Genomic DNA, 23,568 nt, shown 5'->3' on the forward strand with positions numbered 1-23,568 from the left:
GTGTCGAGTTTGTTGCATGAGCATAACAGTTCTTGCAAACTTTTCTGTGTTGTTTCTTATTTGCCCATTTTCTTTTCTCCTTGTGAGTTTAATTTTGATCACAAAATGTAAATTTCAATCCCGCCATATTTAGCATCACTGCTTAGTGTCGCTGAACACCCTCAGCCGTTCTGCATGAGCTGTTTTCATCATTAAATGTGCTTTACAAACTATCCTGTGTGAGCCAAAGTCACTTTCCATTAGACGTGTTATTGTGCTGATGGAGTTCAGCAGACGTATTGATTTGGTTTGAAGGCAGTCTGCAGAGCACACATTCTCTCAGGGCTGTGTGAGAACGTCAGGCCTGGGGCAACTAGCCCGGTTACGCATCCCCCAAGCCCCTCCTTAACACTTGAGCGCGGGGTTGATGGGAGTGAAGTCTGATGGCTTTTCTTCACTGACCTCCAAACATAGCTGTTCACTTTCTGTAACATCCCAGGATGACTCTTGTTCTATGTTTCATGAAATAATGAATAAAACGGCAGTATCCTCAGCAGTGCAGCCTGTGTTTACACACTCGCTGTATTCAGTGTTCTTCTACAGCTGGGGAGTTTTCGAGGCTATGCGTATTCTCTTAGAATTTTATAATAACCGGAAGCATGTTATACATACCTCAGTGTAATCCTGGGCTCTTATTTACAGTGTTACCCCTTTTCCACTACAGCGATCCTGCCGTGAGTTTTGCCCGTTCAGGTGTATGGTGCGATTGCGACGGTAGAAGAAAAAACCCGTGCGGGAAAATAATTTACATTGCCAGATCACAGAAAAAAATCGCATGGTGGCGCAATGGCTGTTTGATTTTCCTGCGCTCCTTTACTTCACATGTGAGCTCAAACACGTGAAAAATACAGCACATAAGACAATTTTCATTGGACAAAAAAATGTCACACTAATGGAAATGTCCCTGCATGGTTTCCATTAGTTTAGTGAGTTGAATCAGGATTATGCTAATTTTGTACGCAAATTTATCCAGTTTGAAAATGTGCCAATCGAAACGTACCTTTTGATTGGTTCATATTTAAAGAGAGTCTGAAGCGAGATTAAATAAAGGATTTTACCTTGTATTAATGTTCAGCACTATAGCTAGTGCTAAAACGCCGCATCCCCACGGCAAAACGAGGGGTTTATACCCCCCAAATCCCTGGGCTAACAGCGGGGAGTGCTTCCTGCTTGAGGCAGAGCTTATGGCTGTAGCTCTGCCTCTTTGCGTGTCAATCCCCGCTGATCGCCACCTCTCCCCGCCCCTCTCAATCTGCCTTCACAGAGAGGGGCGGGGGAGAGGCGTAGATCCGCCGGCAGATTGACGCACATGGAGGCAAAGCTGCAGCTCATAGCGCTGCCTCCATGGGCAGCAAAATCCACGACCAAGAAAGTCATGGATTTTGCATGGGGGATTTGGGGGGTATAAACCACTCGTTTTTCCGTGGGGATGCGGCGGTTTAGCATTCCCTATAGTGCTTAATATTAATACAATGTAAAATCATTAATTTAATCTCACTTCAGAGTCTCTTTAAGCTGCATCACTTTGCATACAAAATGTGCATAATTCTGCATCAACTCAAAAATATTTGCATCTAATTGACCATCTTTAGTGGGTACCATGTGTTTTGCAATCCACCAGCGAATGGAATTGCAATGCCAAACATTGCTTGTGAAAAAGAGGCCTTAGAGTTTGTTTATTGTAATCCTTTATGAAAGAAGACTTTTATGTTCCCTCTCATTCAGAGATATGTACAAATTGGCTAATTCAGCTATCAATCTTGTCACTTAGCCAATCAGACAGTATGAATGACAACAAACTAGGTCATTGAGTAACTTAGTAATTGTGTGGTACACTTAGAAAAAAGTGGGCGGAGCCAACACCAGCCAAATATATACCCAGGCAACGACTGGCCATCAGCAAGTATATTATACTCAAAATGAAAAAAACATTCAGAAAATTGCTACATGCTGTCATTTTTTTTTTCCATGCATGCAAAATTCGCATAGGCTTGAAGCTATCCCATACGCTTTCATGTACCATGTGTGTTCCAATGTGAATTTGCATGCGCAAAAAATGCATGTGTTGGAAACAAGACCTAAGGGTGGGCAAACCCAGGGCTCTCTAGAACTATAGACTGTTGTACATAGGAAAAGGACATAGAGCCACAAGAAATTCATAGGGGAATTCAGGTTTTGAAGAGTGTTGATGATGATCCAGAATGTTATGATGACATGACTATGTTTTAATAAATGTTGGTTTATTGAGGAGGTTCAATAATAAATGTAGATTGTTGCTCATGGAAAGATTAAACGTCCCCTGAAAATAAGCCCTAACAATCTAACACATCTTTTGGAGCAAAAGTTAATATGAGGGAATCTTGTTTTTGGAGAAACAGTACTACATTTTTGTAAATGCTTAACCACTTGAGGACTGCAGTGTTAAACCCCCCTAAAGATGAGGCCATTTTTCCCTAAATTGGGCCACTGTAGCTTTAAAGCCTAGCTGCAGCAGGGCCGCACAACTCAGCACACAAGTGATTCCCCCCCCCCCCCCTTTCTCCCCACCAACAGAGCTCTCTGTTGGTGGCGTCTTATCGCTCCCCCAGTGTTTTTTTTTTTAATTTAAGTTATAGCTCACCCTCCTTCTCCCGCCAGCCAATCAGCGTGATTGGCTGTCATAGGCTTCAGCCTATGGCAGCTGATCACTTGTGTGCCTGTCAGGGGCACAGCCGTGTCACACTGCTGTCCACAGTGCAGCAATTCTGTAGATCACAGCGCCGTACAATGTTTATAGATGGCAAACGGAGAGTGAAGGCGGAGCCGAGCTCCGCTTTCCTAATGGAGATATGCGCACATCAGTGCGCGCAACCTCCTGCTAGCCCCATTGAAAGCCATTCACACCAATTGGCGTGAAGTGACCCTGGGGCTGCCACCGCATTCACGCCAATTGGCGTGGATCGGTCGGCTAGTGGTTAAAGAGGGATTGTCAGCCACAAAATCCTATTCCATTTATCCACTGCTCTGTGTTTATTATGCAGCCTTACTCTGCATTGCAAGCACTCCAATCCACTCAGAAATGTTTCTGCTATAAAAATTCTTATCTCAGTCAGTCTGGCCATTGCCAGCCACTGCCCATAGAGAAGCCTGTCATCACCCCACCTACATTCTTGTTCCTCACTGATTGGCTAAGGGCAGTTTGGTGTGATAGAAGGCTGAGAAGGGAGAAGCAGCTGAAATCCGATCTGAGTGTTCACATGTGTTTACAAAGTAAGCTAGCTATGACAGTGCAGTTTCTTAGAGAAAAAAAGAAAGGGAGGAAATGACATCAGAATTGGCTTTGGTCAGAGGGAATTAAGATGGCAAATTCCAGAAACAAAATACTCTTTATTTACTATATAAAATTCACTGAAATCAAAACATGGACAGCACAATACATCTATTAATAAGCAATTATAGATCAACCATGCGCTGCCTCACAGTCCACTAGATAATGTCCACCAGAGGTAATGTAAGTATATTATGTAAGTAGAACAAGTATTTATCTTCTTATATACAGTATGTGGTTTTTTGTACACTGGGATAGTATGGCTGTCCCTGCTGCTTTAATGCAGTTTTGTACCTCCATGGTGTTCATGCCGTTTACACATGGATTCCTGTCATACTCCAGTCATTTGTACAAACCTTGACCAAGTTTGTTTCTGGGGGTTCATGAAACAAGGCAGATCAGGTTCTCACTTGTTGGAAAGTGATAGAAGTATGACTGAAACACTGGATTTGTGTTGAGCTCAGCAGGTTTTATTGGTTGATTACTTACCACAGTATTTCCCCATCCTCTAAAGCCATTAGTAAAAGCTGTGTAATACAATTTCATTAAGATGTCAGGTGTCAACACTCATCTGACAGCATGTGAAGAGTGATCACTGTAATGAGATACCATACTTTCCTTCTGCTGTTGCCTCTTCTTCACATTCCTCATGTGTTTCTGTAAGAAAGCCACATACTTGCCATTCTGCTTTGCAGTCAACAATCATACCTCACAATCATACCTCTCCTCCAAGCCATTCAAAACTCCAGCAGGCTGCATCCCCATTCTTAAAGTATACTTATGAGGACACTTAACATTTTTTTTTCATGTTCTCTGAAGCCTAATTGTTTAAGCAGAAATATAATTTATTGCACCAAACTGTGCACATACTTGTTTTACTGTTTTCTGTTTGTAACCGGTACCTTCTTTATGGGAAGGGGCTGGTTAAGGTAAGGCAGCAGAGGGAGGGGTTAAGGTTAGGCACTAGGGAGGGAGGGAGGGAGGGGTGGGGTTAAAATTAGGCAGCACTAGTGTGTGAGTGTGTGTGTGTGGGGGGGGGGGGGGAGGGGGGTTAAGCTGTGTTAATGCAAGATGACTGCTACCACACTATCAGGAAGGGGAATAGTTATTTTAACAACGATAATACAATTTTAAGTCAAAGGCAGGTAGGATAACTATATAGGAAAATTGGAGTTGGGAAACAGGTTCTTAATGGTATGTTATGCCAGGCTACTGCACTCTAGACACCACTGTTGGGATAAAAGCATTCTTGACATCATCTCTCATTAAACAGTTGGCCACTGGTGGCCAGAGAACACAAAAGGACTGAATAACACTGCTGGAGGTCCTAGGTGGCTTTAAAAAATATACAATGTGAGTGACTTCTTTATTGCAACTCCTCAATAGTGTTAGAGTTCAAATTCATAACCTCATTCCAAATTCACCTGAACAGCTGACTTCAGCACCATTCAGCACTGAACCTGTGCACAGGGTCAGGGGGAGCACACTTACTTGCCCTTCATGGCGTTTCATGTGTCTCCATACTTCCTCCTTCCAAAGCCAAAAGGAGGAAGCAGCTGAGTCACGTGATAACCGCTATGGAGATGCTCCTAATTTGCACACCAACACTAATCCTCAACTTATGTACAGTTGCTGGTGTCCTTATCTTCATAGTGCTTGTGAACCTAGACGAATGCAGTCTGCACAAGAAAAGCTGTGAAGGCGTGTCATGTGGGCAGTGGAGACACATAGATGTGCCTGCATTTATTTTTGGTTTTAATTTCTATGTCCTCTTCTGCTGACACTAGTGGAAACCATTAATAATGTAATAAAACCTTCACAATTAAAGGGAATCTGAAGTGAAAATAAATTTGATATAATGAATTGTATGTGTAGTACATCTAAGAAATAGAACATTAGTAGCAAAGAACAGAGTCCCATATTGTTTCCAGTACAGGAAGAGTTAAGAAACTACAATTGTTAGCAAAAGAGCGTCTATGAGCTTTTCAACTAATTTAGTCAGAGAGCAGTGCTATTTTCTGAAGCAAGTGTAATTAGCTCTGCTCTGTTTCATCTTTTAAAATGCAGAGTGTAATTTGTAAACTTCAAATATTAGAGAATAATGCAGTGTTATAGAAAAACAGCTATATAACTGAAAATAAAAATATGAGACTATTTTCTTTGTTACTAATGTTCTCTTAATTATCCATACTGCACATACAATTCATTATATCATAAGTTTTTTTTTTTTTCTCCCATCAGTGTCACTTTAACACTCCGTATCTTTGTTTATACCTTTTTAAGAAGTTCCACCTTAAAGTGAATGGGAACCGCATTTAAAAAAATGAGACAGATAGTTACCCAAGGAGAGGGAAGGCTCTGGGTTCTATAGAGCCTTCCGGCTCCACTCCTGGTTCCCTCGATCCAGTGCTGGCTCGCCCGGTAGCAGTATTTGACTAAATTAGTCAAATACTGCTTTATCCGGCCGAAGGAGGCTTCAGAAGTCTTCAGGGAGCCCGAGTGCTCCTGAAGAAGGGCGTCCCTGTACTGTGCCTGCGCAAGCACTCTCTCTTGCACGGTCACGCCTGTGCAGTATGGAGCCGCACGTCTTCGGGAGGACACGGCTCCCTGAAGACTTCCATCCAAATACCCTTTTGGCGGGGGATTGAAATGGGGGGGGGGGGGAGCCAGCACAGGATAGAGAGCACCGAGAGAGGAGACAGAAGGCTCTATATGAGGCCCGGTTCACACTTGCGGTGGCCCTCCGGAATCGCCGTGCCGGAGCCGCACCGCCTGCAGAACGGACGGAACGGACGCGCGGCATAGCAATTAAAGCCTATGCGTCCGTTCACATGGGTCCGTTCTGCAGAACCGGAGCCGGACCGGATCCGGGCCGGATCCGGACTCCGGCCTCCGTTCCAACATGCGCTATTTTTTCATCCGGCCCCTCCGGCAGCCGTATCCGGGGCGGAGCCGGACTGCACCATCCGGCCAATACAAACAAATGGGAACCGGAGGCCGCACAACACACTGGCTGAGAAATCCGGATCTTCTACCCCACTTCCTATGCGGATTTTTGCGGCGATATTGGCTGGGGACACATGGGCAAGCATTTTGGAGTGGAGCAGCACGAGCTGGAGGTGTTGGCAGGATGTTGGCAGCATGTCGGAGGTGGAGGTGAGTGCTAAACAGCAGAGGGCCTGATTCCACAGGTCCCCCTTCTGCTGACCTCCCAGACCCCAACATTTTTTTTTTTTTTACGTATATTTTGCCAAACGGATCCGGATCGCATCCTGATTGCCACCTGATGCAACCTGACCGGATCCGGATCAGAACCGTATGGTTCCGATCCGGATCCGGTCCGGATCCGGTCAGGTCATCCGGTCCGTTTGGCAAACAACCGCTAATGTGAACCGGGCCTGACCCAGAGCCTTCCCTCTCCTTAGGTAAGTATTTTCTTCTTTTTTTTTTATGCGGTTCCCATTTACTTTAAGTCTTTAGTTTCCTGTTTGATTTAACCTAGCTGCCATTTTTGCTAGCTAGCATTACAGGTTACAGTAGCTTGGTTTCATCTGTTCTACATGTTACATAAATCTGATCTCTATTGTTCTCTGACTTTCTAGCCTGTTGGTGCTTTGAATCCAAAGAGAGCAGTGTTTTATGCAGAGCGCTATGAGACCTGGGAGGACGACCAGACTCCGCCATACCATTATAATACACATTACTCCACCTCCACTTTTACCTTATGCTGGCTTGTTCGAATCGTAAGTATAGCTTTCATTGTTCTAAAAAAAAAAAGTTATGATGTTCTGGATAGAACAGTTTGTAGAATGTGTTTATTATTTCTTACCACAAGCATTAGAAGCTTACTAACATTAAACCAGTGATGGCTAACCTTGCCACTCCAGCTGTGGTGGAACTACAAGTCCCATAAGGCATTGCAATATTCTGACAACTCCAAGCATAACTCGGGAGGAAGAGGCATGATGGGATTTGAAGTTTTGTCACAGCTGGAATGCCAAGGTTAGCTATCACTGCATTAAACCATCACTTCCTCAGCCAAAAGTCAGGAGGGACCCCTATTTAGGGGCGGTTCTTCCATGAAGCAATGTGAATTTCTTACTTCAGGGTGGCAACAATTAAAGGACAGCAAGAAGCAGCTTCCCTCCCCAAATGTCCCCCTCCTTGCACTCCCCGTCTCCCTAGATGCTCCGCGCCGCTTTACTCACCTGCTGTCAGCATTCCAACGATGTGATCTCCATCCAGCATGCTGTATCCATGGCTAGAGTGGTGCCTCGTATAACCTGTTACATGCTGCCAGGTCACATGGGGCGCCGCTGTAGTCAGAGAGGAAGTAGGACTTAATGCGTGGCTGGTGATCCCATCACTAATCAGCTGATAGCAGGTGAGTGATGTGGCTAGAGCAGCACATACCCGGCTTCCTGGTGATCAGAGCCGGGATGCTGCTGGCCAGCAGGGAAGGTGGGGCCATGCGACCACTGAAGTTGCAAACTCCATAATTGAGTATGATGGGAGTTTCAGTTGTGAGGAGCATACAAGTTGAGGGTTTTAAATGAAGCCTTTATTTTTTTTAATCCGAAAGGGAGTAAAATCCGCCACTTTAGGATTAGTTTTGAACCGAGTTCCATTTTACGAACTTTGACCACACTCCACTGCCACTAATTGTGAATGCATTTCACCTAATTGAAAATACATTTAAGCTGTCAGGTGTCCACTCCCTTCTCAGAGAATTTCATACGCTATCAGTGAAATCAAATACCAAAGTGACTTGGAAATGTGAAACATTCTGAGTAATACTCACCTGATTGACACGTCTACGTAGGAAAATATTCATTTACAGCTACTGCGGTTACAGGAGAAAAGAGCATGACTGTCAGATTAGGAACATAAACACATAAATAACGCACCACTAATGCACAGCTGACTCATGCATGGAACTATGAGCGACATTAGTATTATCAAATCATTTCAATTGTGGGACTTCAATAAACCTTCATCACATGTATTATAAGATACATGTGGAAAGCTAGATAAACGTACAGTAGAAGCTCATGATGCTTGGCAGCTCTGCTCATGCTGGGGCAGAACCAGGACAGCTCTCATTACAACATAAGTCGCATTTTCTTGGTTTGGGTCTTCTCATTCATGGCATTGTAAGGAGTGGCTCTGCACAGATGCAAATGACTTTCCACATATTCCTGGTACTAAAGGAATCCTGAAGTGAGAGGGATAAGGGGGCTGCCATTGTTATCCATTGTTATTTCCTTTTAGAAAATACTAGTTGCCTGACATTCTGCTGATATTTCTGGCATCAATGGTGTCTTAAAGAGGAACTGTAGCGAAAATCTTAACATTTAAAACACATAGAAATAAAAAGTACTTTTCTTCCTGCGTAAAATGAGCCACAAATTACTTCTCTCCTTTGTTGCTGGCATTTACAGTAAGTAGTAGAAATCTGACATTATCGACAGGTTTTGGGCTAGTCCATCTCTCCATAGGGGATTCTCAGCATGGCCTTTATTCTGTATATAGATACTGCCTGAAAAATATTTATATAATGATGCTGGCCAGCCTCCCTGCTCACCCTACACTTTTTTGGCAGTTGAATGGAGCAACTGCTAAACACTAAGTGCATTTTAAAAATATAGAAATCCCTGTGAACCCCCCATGAAGAGATGAGTTAGTCCAAAACCTGTCGGTTCTGTCAGATATCTACTACCTACTGTAAGTGACAGCAACAAAGGAAAAAAGTAATTTATGGCTCATTTTACTCTGGAAAAAATGAACTTCTTAATGGTATAAGCTTACATATATTTTAAATTTTAAGATGTTCGTGACAGAGGTCCTTTAATCACACACCTGAAACAAGCATGTAGCCAATCCAGTCTTCAATCAGAAACATCTGATCTGCATGCTTGTTCAGGGTCTATGGGGCTTAAAGTATTAGAGGCAGAGGATCAGTAAGTAGGACAGCCAGGCAATTTACATTGATTTAAAAGAAATAAATGTCAGCCTCCACACTTTAGGTGTGATTTAACCTCCTCCTGACCACCTAACGCCGATTGCCGTCAAGTCCTGGAGGCGGGGATTAGCAGGGGATGCGCAAGCACTTTCTTGAGCTTCCCACTATCACCCTGTTTTATTAAAGAAAACCTGAACTAAAAAAAAAAGTCAAAATAACCATACACAAGTCATACTTACCTCCCATGTAGCCTACTCCTCAATCTCTTTCTCCTCTCCTGCGTCCTATTTGTCCACTGTGATCAAGGGAATTCTCCATCCTCCATTTTGAAAATGGCCAGTACCCCATAACAGCTTTCTGGTCAGCGCACAGTTAATCTGTAACATCGCCCACTTGAGCCATAGGGAAACATGGACATTACCTGGTACATCAGTTGTCTTGTCAGCTATAACTGATAGCAACTGATATATAACTGACAGCAACTGATATATTTCAGTTCTGACAAAATGTTGTCAGAACTGGAAGGGATCATTGTCAGAAGAAAATGGTGAGCTTCTGAGAGGAACTGATGGCAAGGTAACTATGTAATATTAATTTGAAGTTACCTCATGTGTTTATTTTAAATAATTTTACTCAGTACAGGTTCCCTTTAAGGCTGGAGAGCCTGTGCAATCCAGCAAATCTAAACAAAAAATATCAAATAATCATAGCGAGGATTGCTTAAAGTTTAGTGGAATTGAAGTCAAACAATGGCAGTCTCATGGATGTGCCCAAGGCTGGATTTATACTTTTATCGCCCCCTAGGCCCACTATCCTCTCCCTGAGTGCAGCAGCATCCTCCATTCCATGTGCAGCCACCCCGTCCCACGTGTACTATCTATGTACAGTTATGCCTGCTCGGTTGGAAAGCAGCAACCCCCCCTTCTTTTCTTTATATTTGCTGCCTCCTAATCCATACACAGCCGCCACTCTTGCATGTACAGCCGCCCAAGGCCCACACCTTTGCGGCCTTTCCAGCAATCCAGCCCTGGATGTGCCTGCAAGGTAACATACATCCTATAATATATCTAGATATTCTTGGACTTATTATATAAAATACTCACTACAAATATGAGTATGCTACTGCACATCTTTTTTTCAAGTATGTTTAGGCAATCCTCGCTATAGGCTGATGCAGCGTTTGGCCCCATTATAATAACAATAACATATTTATAGCACTTTTCTCCCATACGACTCAAAGTTTTTAGGCTCTCTCACATTTAGTAATTGGTAGTAGGATGAAGTATTAACACAGAGGATAAAATTCTACTTCTGCAAATGCTAAACTGAACAGGTGGGGTTTCAGTCTGGACTTAAATACATCCAGAGATGGAGCTGTCCTGATCTGCTGTGGTAAGGAGTTCCATAATGTAGGAGCAGCATGACAGAAGGCTCTGGGGCCAAGTTTCCAGGTGGACTCTGGGTATGACTAGATTATTAGAACCTGTGGATCTGAGATTGCAGGCATTGCTACGCAGCTGCAACATTTCTTTCATGTATCCAGGGCCATGATTATGCAGTGATTTAAATGTCAGTAGGCCGATCTTGAATAGGATCCTCCGTTATAGTTAGCCAGTAATGGGAGTGCAGGACTGATTTTATGTGGCAGTAACGAGGATGGTTGTTAACATAATTAGTTAATAATATTTTTTGAAAGAATCCAGTCCAGGTTGGCTGTATCACACAGGCCCTCCACTTCTCTGCAGCGTTAGTAAATCAGGGCCTCTGACTGAACCTGGGACTGCCTATCCGTTTCACCGCACACAAACATACACATTCAAATGAACTATATATGCTCTTGTTATTTGACAAGGTGAGTAGATACATGGACTTCTAACTTTCCCACGTTCTCTTGTAACTCTATCCAAATGTTCGCTAAGAAAAATAATGCCCGGTTCCATAATAAAAGTTTATTTGTGTGGAATACGGCCTAATATGGCCCTCTAGGCAAACTCAGTGTCCCCAGGCTCATTAGAAATTCAGTGAGCCAGCCAAAAACAGCATTGTACCAAAGCCACATCACTCCGGGATCTGCCTGTATGTTTACAGAAGCTGGGGTTTATCTGGCCATTACCGATGGTGAACATAAAGTACCGTATGTTTATATTAGTGTTACCCTAGTCGCGTTTGAATCTCAGTATAAATGTCAGAGATGTAAGTCTGTGGACCTTACAATGTTATACAGTGTGGTTGGGATAATAAGGCTGTAAAGTTGAAAAGACAGCTGAACCTAAAGCGTTATATAAAGTGTTTGCAGATGACACTCACAGGAAACGGAAAAGATATTTGATATACAGTCATTATGGTGAGGAATAGTATTTGCTGCGTACTAACTGCCGGCACCATAGAATGACAGCTCAGGCAGATTCTGCTCAGCCTGAAATGCCTGAGAGTATACATTGCACTCAACTGCACATGAATGTCAAGGGTTCATACTGAAGAATAAGTAGACAGAGGTGCAAAAGACTGTAGACGTCAGCTGTTCTTTAAAGTCAATGGGAATGAAAAAAAAAAAATCAGCCAAATACTTACCTAAGCAGAGGGAAGGCTTTGGCCTTCCCTCTCCTCTCCCGTTCCCTTTGTTTAAAGAGAAACTCCAACCTAGAATTGAACTTTATCCCAATCAGTAGCTGATACCCCCTTTTACATGAGAAATATAATGCTTTTCACAAACAGACCATCAGGGGGCACTGTATGACTGATTTGGGGTGAAACCCCTCCCACAAGAAGCTGTGGGACCGCGGTACTTTTGGCAGTTTGTTACAATGTAACAAGGTTCTCAGACAGGAATTAGCTGTTTACAGCTGTCTCTAACAGCCAAAACAGCTAGCAGCAGCTACATAATCTGCCCACAGTAAAAATGTCACCATGTAATAAATGTCAGAATGTAAATCGGGGACAAGAAAGATTTTACAATGAGCAAACACTGACTAAATCATTTAAACATAATTATGGTAAAAATTAAGCACTTTTTTTACTACATTATTTTCACTGGAGTTCCTCTTTAAGTGGCAGCTGCCCCATTTGAATCCCCCACTGCGGAGGACTTTGGAAGGCTTTGGAAGCCGAGTGCTCCTGAAGACAGGTGGCTCTGTACTGTGCCTGTGTGAGCGAGTGAGAGAGGGCGCTCTCGCAGGCGCAGTATTTAGCCGCCAATCTTTGGGAGCACTCTGGCTCCCTGAAGACTTCTGAAGCCTCCTTCGTGGCAGATAGAGCAGTATTTGACCAAATTGGTTGAATACTGCTACCGGGAGCCAGCGCTGGAACGAGGGGACCGAGAGAGGAGAGGAAAGGCTCTATAGGACTCAAAGCCTTCCCTCTCCTTAGGTAAGTGTCTGGCTGATTTTTTTTTTTTTTTTTAAGTTCATATTCACTTTAAAGGTGCCCATTAAAGATACAATTTTTCTTTCAGAATCGATCTTTCGATGCACTTTTTATGAGCGAATTGTATCGAAAATTACACAATTTGTGGCACAGATGGATGTGATACGATTCTTTGGTCAATTGGAGAAGGAAAAATGATCGATCTGAAAGTTGGATTTTATAATCCAATCAGAATTTAAAACCTTCTCAAATCGTTCAGTTAATGGGAACAATCGATAATTGCCTCCCGATTAGTTATGATCGTTCAAATCACGTTGAAAGATCGCATCGGATGAAAAAATTGTACCCTTTCTGGGCAACTTCAGAGAGAGGGAGGTTTGAGATGACCGGCACGGAGTCATGTGAAAAACGCTGCACAGCAAAAGTCAGGCTAGTATACAGACTTAGGGCCAGTACACACTGCTGCGCTTGCGCTGCGTTTTTAAAATTGCATGTAATTTTTAAATCGCATGCCTTCATGAGAATAGAAAAAGCGCATCACACCAGTGTGTACAGGTCTTCACGATTTTCAGGATTTTTCAAAAGACCTTGCGATGAAAAAATGCATGCGATTTGAAAAGTGCAGCGCCAGCACAGCAGTGTGTACAGACCCTAAGGCCCCTTTTATACTGAGGCGTTGCAGTAAGCTATTTTTTCTTCAAGAGGCTGCTATTCACAATTACGCAACAATGCAATGAGTCGGAAGTAATTAATTCGGCATATACTGTAGGCTATTGCACGGATTATGCAGTAATGCTAGTCTATGGCAACATGCTAAGTGTGACAGCGCAATGTGCATGGGTGGACCGATAAGAATCCCAGTGACGTACTTTCTGTCCAGCAGGGAGGATGACACTGAGTGGGGGTGGGTCTATGCAAATGACCCAATTTTTCAATACAACTGCCATAATAGTGTGGAAACAAGTAGGGAAGCTGGCTGCCGTCTTTGTATAGATCCTTTCCAGAGAGTGCTTTTGTAAAGAATACATAAAAAGAGATAATGAGTATTCCCTGTTAGGAGATGGACAATTCCACAATGTGTCAGATCTGACAGCTTTTTACTGCCTTCTGTAAGTGATACTTGATAGCAACATAGGAAAAAGAAATATATAGTGCATTTTACTCTGGAAGACATATTCATTTAACATACTGTATATTGTGGCATATAAGACTACTTTTTAACCCTTGAAAATCTTCGGAGAAGTCAGGGGTCGTCTTATTCGCTGGGTGTCATTGATGCCGGGTGATACGCCCTATCCTGTTACCGCCTCTTAGATCGCACTGCTGAGGACTGTAGTGAAGCGGTGTAAGCGCACATGTGTGAGATCTGAGAGGCAGAGAAGTAGGTAAATAGGATACAAGGGTGGGCCAGACGGGTGAAAGAGGAGTGTTTTATGGGAACAGCGCAATCTATTCTTCCATACAGTTTTGATAAACAGGGAGACAGGGAGAGCTGACCAATCCAACCAGTCAATTGCCTATATACTGTTATATAATGGTTACCACATACAGTACAGCACCAGTATCTGTTCATACATAGCACCAGTATATAATTTTTTTTTTACTTTTATTTGGTGCGCGTTGGAAGAGGGGTAGTCTTATACGGCGAGTATATCCCAAACTCTATATTTTAACTGGAAAAATTGGGGAGGTGTCTTATACGCCGAAATATACGGTATATGTATTTTAAATTTAACAATTTTTCAGTGGTCTTTTAAATACAGATACTCCCTTCAAAGTCATCCAGCACTTCCTGTCCCAAAGTTTGCTGCCATCAGTATTTCCTCAATATGAGCCTGTTCCTTTATGTCAATACCCTGAGATCTGTTCTCTGTGATTCGGAATAAGCAGCTGGTCTCAAGCTTGTGACTACAAGTGGGAGGAGAAGAACTGCTCCTATCAACTACATTGGCGGCAGCTGCAGGTTGCAGGCACAGAGATGAAGATGGTTTAAAAAACATTTTACAGCTTCTTGCCAAACTCATTAGAATTGTGTCTTTGCAATTGTAAAGACATTTACCTATCAATTAAGTTATTGGTGGAGCTATGTTATTAGTAATACTAACTAACAGCTCCATCAAACTTTGGCTCATAATTGCTGCTTGCTTGCTGTTAAGACTTAACACATTTTTATTTCTCAACCAGCTGTAAATATAACCAAGACACCTTTATTTAATTCAAACCTGAAGCGAAAATAAATTTAAGAGATGATGACTTGTATGTGTAGTACTGCTAAGAAATAGAATATTAGTAGCAAATATATCAGTGTCATATTGTTTTTCTGTACAGGAAGTTAAAAACTTCAGATGTTACTGTATCTATTTAAAAGAGCTTCTCTGAGCTATTCCACCCACTGGGTCAAATACAGTCCTGTTTTCTGAAGCGCTTAAACAGACAAGAAACAAGGAGAGACAGCTTGAGATAAAGGTTTTCTGCAGGAAAGGTCAAATGGTCATTATTTATGCTTTGTTTAAGACAGAGTGTGGTTTCTAAACTGCAAATATGACAGAATGATGCAATGTTATTAAAAAAAAAAAAAAAAAAAAAAGCTATATAACTGAAAATAAAAATGACTCTTTTCTTTGCTACTAATGTTCTATTCATTATCCATACTACACATGCAATTCATTGAAATATTATTTTTTCATTGCTTTAGGCTTGCTTTACATACTGTAATTTTGTAGCATATATTTGTGTGTGTTTTATGAAACATACAAATGTCTTAAAAGATCTTCTTAAAGATATTTCTGAAGTCTAGCCCCGTTTGCATATTATAATTGCTGGAGTATGCAATTCCAATGTAAGTTATTACTTGACTATAGCCAACTGTGCGTGTTTAAATAAATATGATTTATTATTTAAACGCCATGTAAGCAGATCATAGAGGCAGCATGCTGGTATAATCTACCACCAACTGTGGGTAAAGCCAGGCTGCGGATCTGAACAGCAGCGTTATAATAATTGGTGTGTGTGCTGCTAACACTTAGGAAAAATCCAGTGTTTCCTTTGTAAGTTTAATGCATTTGTACTTTATCTCCCATGTATTCAAACTGGCAGGATAAAATGAACTTAGTTTTAAAATGATATGAAACTCAGCATTTATTCTTTGCTCTAAAAGATTATTTACAGCATATAACCTGCTGTCACAAATTAGTAGCAGAACGGCATTCAAACAGTTAAACACAACACTTTCTTCTTCACCACATCCGAAGAGGTAATAGCATTATCTTTTCTTTACATTCCTTTGTCTGCTACAATTAGTAACTCAAAAAACATGCTGAAACTGAATTGCACGCATAATCGAAGCAGAGAGAGCTGAGAAGTGAACACTAGATAGATTTTAATATATAACTACAGCAGCTATGCAAGAAAATGCAATGGCAGCTTTCAGAGCAGATAAACTGGACTTCGGGAACTTGTAATTTGCAAATGGACAATATTATTTGGGCACAAAAGCAAGTATGATAACTGTATGGGTAATAAAAAGTAGGAAAACATATTTTTATTGAATGTTATGAATAGCGCTTTAAATGTAGCAACAATAATAAGTCTAACAGTATATAAAGAATGTATTTTCTGAAATATGCATTGAGATTACAATATGCATTGAGATTACAAAATGGCTGGCACTAGTGGCACTAGAATAAGCTGTTGGTGGTTTTAATACGTTTACACTGTATAATTGTGTACAGTATTTAAAAAAACAAACCTTAAGAGTGTACATTTAAATTTGCTTCGAGAAAAAACGGGATATTGCTTAAACCCTACCTGGCACATATTTAATTAAACTTTTCTCCTAGGAGATAGTTTGGTATCTTTTGTTTAAAATAACTTTCAGCACTCTGCAATTGAAAAAGTACCAAAAAAGTAGGTAAAAAAAAAAAGGAACCGTCAAAACTGTTCTGAGCATTTTCATTCTTGCTGGTGGCTTGAAAGGCATTTCATTAAAATGGTGTCTTTGCTGACCCTCTGAGGGCTATTGGGTCTCTCCACTCTAGCACACGTCTGTCCCCATTTGGGTGCTGGTCTACCCAGTTTCTATTAAAATGGTGTGAAAATATAACCTAGGGAAAAAAAACTTAGGAGAAAAAGTGAATTGAATAAGAGCCCCTGTATCTTAAAGGATATGTCCAGGGAAAATCAAAAACAAAAATCCACTTACCTGGGGCTTCCTCCAGCCCCTGGCAGCCGTCCTGTGCCCTCGCCGCAGCTCCGGGGTCTCCGGGTCTTCTACGCTGCAGAAGCCGACCTCGCCAGGTCAGGTTCCGGGTCGGCTTTTTCTGTGCTCCACCACTACACCGCTGACATCATCAGCGCTGCACTGCGCGGTGGATCGCAGAAGAAGCCGGCCTGGCGAGGTCGGCTTCTGCAGGGGAGAAGACTGGGAGCCACCGGAGCTGCGGCGAGGGCACAGGATGGCTACCAGGGGCTGGAGAAAACACCAGGTAAGTGGATTTTTGGTTTTTTATTTTCCCTGAACATATCCTTTAAGAAATTAGGTCACATACAGTACGTAATAGTTACAGTGGCTTGCAAAAGTATTCGGCCCCCTTGAAGTTTTCCACATTTTGTCATATTACTGCCACAAACATGAATCAATTTTATTGGAATTCCACATGAAAGACCAACACAAAGTGGTGTGAAAATAATACATGATTCCAAACATTTTTTTACAAATAAATAACTGCAAAGTGGTGTGTGCATAATTATTCGGCCCCCTTTGATCTGAGTGCAGTCAGTTGCCTATAGACATTGCCTGATGAGTGCTAATGACTATATAGAGTGCACCTGTGTGTAATCTGTCACTACAAATACAGCTGCTCTGTGAGGGCCTTAGAGGTTGTCTAAGAGAATATTGGGAGCAACAACACCATGAAGTCCAAAGAACACACAAGACAGGTCAGGGATCAAGTTATTGAGAAATTTAAAGAAGCAGACTTGGGCTACAAAAAGATTTCCAAAGCCTTGAACATCCTACGGAGCACTGTTCAAGCGATCATTCAGAAATGGAAGGAGTATGGCACAACTGTAAACCTACCAAGACAAGGCCTTCCACCTAAACTCACAGGCCGAACAAGGAGAGCGCTGATCAGAAATGCAGTCAAGAGGCCCATGGTGATTCTGGACGAGCTGCAGAGATCTACAGCTCAGGTGGGAGACTCTGTCCATAGGACAACTATTAGTCATGCATTGTACATAGTTGGCCTCTATGGAAGAGTGGCAAGAAGAAAGGCATTGTTAACAGAAAGCATAAGAAGTCCCGTTTGCAGTTTGCCACAAGCCATGTGGGGGACACAGCAACCATGTGGAAGAAGGTGCTTTGGTCAGATAAGACCAAAATGGAACTTTTTAGCCAAAATGCAAAACGCTATGTGTGGCGGAAAACTAACACTGCACATCACTCTGAACACACCATCCCCACTGTCAAATATGGTAGTGGCAGCATCATGCTCGGGGAGTGCATCTCTTCAGCAGGGACAGGGAAGCTGGTCAGAGTTGATGGGAAGATGGATGGAGCCAAATACAGGGCAAACTTGGAAGAAAACCTCTTGGAGACTGCAAAAGTCTTGAGACTGGGGCGGAGGTTCACCTTCCAGCAGGACAATGACCCTAAACATAAAGCCAGGGCAACAATGGAATGGTTTAAAACAAAACATATCTATGTGTTAGAATGGCCCAGTCAAAGTCCAGATCTAAATCCAATCGAGAATCTGTGGCAAGATCTGAAAACTGCTGTTCACAAACGCTGCCCATCTAATCTGACTTAGCTGGAGCTGTTTTGCAAAGAAGAATGGGCAAGGATTTCAGTCTCTAGATGTGCAAAGCTGGTAGAGACATACCCTAAAAGACTGGCAGCTGTAATTGCAGCAAAAGGTGGTTCTACAAAGTATTGACTCAGGGGGCCGAATAATTATGCACACCCCACTTTGCAGTTATTTATTTGTAAACATTTTTTGGAATCATGTATGATTTTCGATCCACTTCTCACGTGTACACCACTTTGTATTGGTCTTTCACGTGGAATTCCAATAAAATTGATGCATGTTTGTGGCAGTAATGTGACAAAATGTGGAAAACTTCAAGGGGGCCGAATGCTTTTGCAACCCACTGTACATTGTATTATTAATCAGAAGTCTATTTGAAGACATTTAAAGCATAATAATAACAAACATAACTGAATATCAGCGATTGTTAAAGGAAATCTGAGGCGAGAGGGATATGAAGGATGCCCTATGTATTTCTTTTTAAACAATACCAGTTGCCTGGCAAGCCTCCTGATCCTGAGTCTAATACTTTTAGCCATAGACCCCGAACAAGCATGCAGCAGATCTGGTACGCCGACTCAGGTTTTACTGGATTCGCCATATACTTGTTCCAGGGTTTTGACTCAGACACTGCCTATGCCAGCAGACTAACAGGGCTAGCAGGCAACTGGCATTATTTACAAGGAAATAGATATGGCAGCCTCCATATTCTTCTCAACTTGGCTGGTTTGAACAATTACAACAGATTCTGAACTGCAAACAGCTGACTAAGCAACAAGTGGAGAGTTTTCTTGCCTACAGAGATTCCTTTTAAAAGCATAAACTTCTATATCTAGAGAGTGTTAGTCAAACGTACATGGACTTTTTGAAAGGGCTAAAGAAAATCTAGTTGAATTTGTCTTCCATTAAGCTGAATTTCTGTAATTACAATGTTCCACTTTCAATGGTTTGTATCTTTCCGATGGCATTCTTTTAGCTTTTTTAACGTAAAACATTACTTTTCTAGGAACCTTTTACTACATTTTTCCTCACTGTCAATGATAGCAAGTTTGACCATCCAGATCGAACATTCTCAGCTGTGGCGAGATCATGGAGGAACTGCCAAAGAGACACATCTGATGTAAAGGTAAGGAACAGAAATAAAAAGGCCTCTCTCTCTCTCTCTCTCTCTCTCTCTCTCTCTCTCTCTCTCTCTCTCTCTCTCTCTCTCTCTCTCTCTCTCTCTCTCTCTCTCTCTCTCTCTCTCTCTCTCTCTCTCTCTCTCTCTCTCTCTCTCTCTCTCTCTCTCTCTCTCTCTCTCTCTCTCTCTCTCTCTCTCTCTCTCTCTCTCTCTCTCTCTCTCTCTCTCTCTCTCTCTCTCTCTCTCTCTCTCTCTCTCTCTCTCTCTCTCTCTCTCTCTCTCTCTCTCTCTCTCTCTCTCCCACCCCCTGCCAGGATCAGATGCATGTTATATGTTCTGCCCCACGGCAGTGGTAAGTGAAGGCAAAGGGGGCAATATCTGGAATCATTCCTGCTACACCATCAAAATGTATTTGGAGCTTATGTCCATACGTTTTATTACAAAGATGATTGTTATTGGGTCCCATCAGAGATGCTCCATTAGATGCAAATAATTCCAGCTTGCAAGTAAATTTCTGCAGCTTGGAATTGGGCCAATCAAATCCACTTCCTGTTGATTTTGATTAGTTTATTTTAAACTGCATACGGTTTGCACGCAAGCTGTTCTTATTGGAATTGAATTGACCATCTCTAGCTTTTATTCAGGGGCGTAACTAGATGAGAGCAGCACCTGCCATCGCATGGAAGCCCAGAGCTGTAGGGGCCCAACTATTAACCTTTTCTTCGCATCAGTTGTTTTTGTGGCTACACTTGTTATGGGTGTAAAGATCTTGATGGCCACTCTTGTTTTATGGTCCCAAGGCCAGGATGGGCACCAAGGGGAGGCAAGGGAAGGGGTGTGAACATTGGGCGGTCCCTTCAAAATTTCACTGGGGGACCCCAATATTTGTAGTTACGTCACTGCTTTTATCTATCCATATCATGGTAAATCTAAAGAATAAAGCAGCTTCAGCTTGAGGCCCATCTCAAAAGGGTCATAAAACAGGTGTGGCCCTCATAATCTTCACACCTATAACAAATGTACCGACACAAACGCCTGCAGGTGCTTCTCCCCTCTAGTTACGGCCCTGTTAGGGCAGATTAATGCCCTATATAATGGGCAGGAAATCCCTTCCCAAAAGAATTACATTTTATAGTCCAGCCACTCTGCAGTGGTCAATAGCAAGTGGAGTCGTCGGGGGCAGGGTGGGGGGAGGCAATAATTGAGATTTGTGTAGCAGGTTTTCTGGAATCTACCAAGGAAATCCCCTCCATTATTTAAATACAAGAAATTGGAGCAGTGGTCACATGACCAGCACTACTTACTTCAAATTGGAGGTATTTACAGGCTGTGATAATACTATGCTACAAAACCTAGTGGTAGGGGGCATTTTTACAAAATGTATTCCTGGCAGTCCCACTGGGTGCCTGAAGGAACCATTGCCAAAATAATTGGGCGCTATTCTACTTTTAGGGGGCCCACCAGGAAACCTTACTGGGAAATTCTGCTAGTGTGATTGAGTAGACAACACCCTCTCAAACTTTCAGGTTTCTGAAAGGTTGTAGTAAACCAAGCCCATGCTATTCGGCCAATCACAACGCTCCATGCTGTAGTGTGCTGTAATTGGAGAACTGTTCCCTATGAGGCTTCCTACTTGGTCCCCTAAAGTAGACTAGCATTAATAATTGTGGCAAACATGAATGCTCAACTCCACCAAAATCAGTTGTGAATAGTCACAGTGATCAGGTTTTATGGGAAATACAACCTCTATAGATTTATGCAGGGAAATGGCACACGTTCTTATAATACATCTTTAATAGTTATCAATGCCAAAGTAATTAACACCCACATTTTTTCCTGCCACGTTATAAATATGTTGCCGTGTCACTTGTCAGCAGTTTCAATGTGTCCTTTTATTTAACCCTATAAAGCGACTGCTCAGGAAGTTATTCTAGAAGAGGAGACATCTGTGCAGAGAATAATTCTGAAAGCAGACTAACAATCCTGCAAGAATGATTGTGGCTGTTTAAAACAATTGATGCTTGTTTGATGTGGAGCGCTGAAGGTTTTCTGCCTCTATTAAAATTTCTGCTTTAATTTAGATCAAATGTTTGCACGGCAGAGGTAAGGAGGAGGGGGGAGGCAATAAATTCAGCCTTCCTGCTGCTAGCTCAATATTTGGTCTACTCCATGAAACACAGCAGGAATTGGATTTGACCTTAAAGTGTCATATTGTAGCGGCTCACCCGACACCGCGCTAGCATGGCCCGGGGCAATTAATAAAGCATTAATGACAAGATCCATTTAAAATGTGGGCTTTTTCTCTTCAGCAGCGGCTTTTACTTAACTTGCCTGGGGATATTATGCTACAACGCACGTTAGATGAATACGGCCGACACAAAGCAGCGCCGACCTGATAGAGAATTATAATTATTGCCCGTTTTGCATTTTGTGGATTTTTCCAGTCACAACATTAAAGCCTCTTTTAGTGCCTGTTCTTTTTTTTTTTTTTTTTTTTTTTTTTTTTTCAAAGCATATTGTGTGGAACAAATCGTAATTTGCAATGCACACACCATTATATACATCGCGCCTGAACCATTTTTGCATTATTAATTTTTTTATTACCCGTTGGCTGCATTTGCAAAACTGCCTTCCTGTTCCTCCCAGACTCCTCCCCCTATACTCATCATCTCCCTAGTGATTGCCATGGTGGCGTAGTCGGGGAGAAGCTGGGCGAGGGCACTAATCAGTGTTTCCTGCAACCTCCTGTACCGAGACTGGCTGCTCTGGCTGAGCTGTTCCTTATTAAGCCTTACTAACGCCTCCCACCCTTGTAACATCCACATCTCTCCACTGAATAGGTAGTTGAATTAAGCCAAACCTCAAGCTGCTGGCTAGTTACCCAACTTTCATTGGCTAAATTAAGGGTGCGTACACACATCCAGTTTTGATTGGCCATTGATTGACACATTTAACCACCTCCTGGTAGTGTTGAGGGCCAACAGATTTTCAATACTGCGAACAGACTGCATAAGTAAGCTCTAAAGCCTGGTACACACTTTCAATTATGATTGTCCAATCACTGACCAATGTTACCACCTCCACGTAGTATGAGGATCAACAGATATTAAATACTATGAACAGATTGTGTAGGTAAACCCTTATACTGCATGGAAGTGGTAAAATTGGTCAATGATTGGACAACCATAATTGATAGTGTGTGCCAGGCTTTAAAAAGGAACTTCAGCCTAAACAAACATACTGGCATTAAGTTACATTAGTTATGTTAATTAAGATCGGTAATATAATCTCTTACCCACCTTGTTTCAAAAGAACAGGCAAATGTTTGATTTCATGATGGCAGCCATCTTTTTGGTTGTAATGAGGTGACAGGGAGCATGAGACACAGTTCCAACTGTCCTGTGCCCTGATCACCCCTCCCAGTTGCTAAGCAATGTGAATAACATAGGAAATCCCATCATGCTCTGCACAACATCAGAGAAAAAAGCCCGGGCTTTTTTCTTTGATGGGTGGAGCTTAGGTAAAAATGCAGCTAAAATGATGCTTTGTTAAGAAAAACAAAGTTCTGATGCTGTGAAACTGTTAAAGAAACACCACGCCTTTTTTAGTTCTGCTGAGTAGATTTTTAGTCCGGAGGTTCACTTTAAGCTCGGTACATGCATTCAGTTTTGAGTTGACAATCATTAGCCATTTTTACCACCTCCAAATAGTATGAAGCCAAGCACATTTTTAACATTATGAACAGATTGTGTAGGTAAGCTGTTGTATTACAGGGAGGCGGTAAAATTAGCTGGTTGGCCAATCAAAATTGCATGTGTGTACCAGGCTTTATGCTACATGGAAATGGTAAAATTGGCCAATCAGAGTTGTGTATTTGCACCCTAACTTTGGTTGGCTCAATTTTGTTCCCTTCTTGGGTCAGTGGAAATGTTCACACTAGAATAAGAGTCATTAAAACATTACTGGTAATGCT

The 23,568-nt window shown here is 42.2% G+C and overlaps 1 protein-coding gene across 9 annotated transcripts in view; it reads left to right on the forward strand.

The window, feature by feature from the left end:
• NBEA (neurobeachin) overlaps positions 1-23,568 on the forward strand; it is an 866,760-nt gene that overhangs the window by 762,984 nt on the left and 80,208 nt on the right. For all 9 annotated transcript variants that reach the window (XM_068267062.1, XM_068267067.1, XM_068267066.1 and 6 more), the window contains 2 exons: positions 6,949-7,089; positions 19,482-19,601. In XM_068267062.1, coding sequence (XP_068123163.1) covers positions 6,949-7,089; positions 19,482-19,601 — 261 coding nt within the window. The remainder of the gene's footprint in view (positions 1-6,948; positions 7,090-19,481; positions 19,602-23,568) is intronic.

The sequence above is a fragment of the Hyperolius riggenbachi genome, chromosome 2, assembly GCF_040937935.1.
Source record: "Hyperolius riggenbachi isolate aHypRig1 chromosome 2, aHypRig1.pri, whole genome shotgun sequence".
Classification (NCBI taxonomy): Eukaryota; Metazoa; Chordata; class Amphibia; order Anura; family Hyperoliidae; genus Hyperolius; species Hyperolius riggenbachi.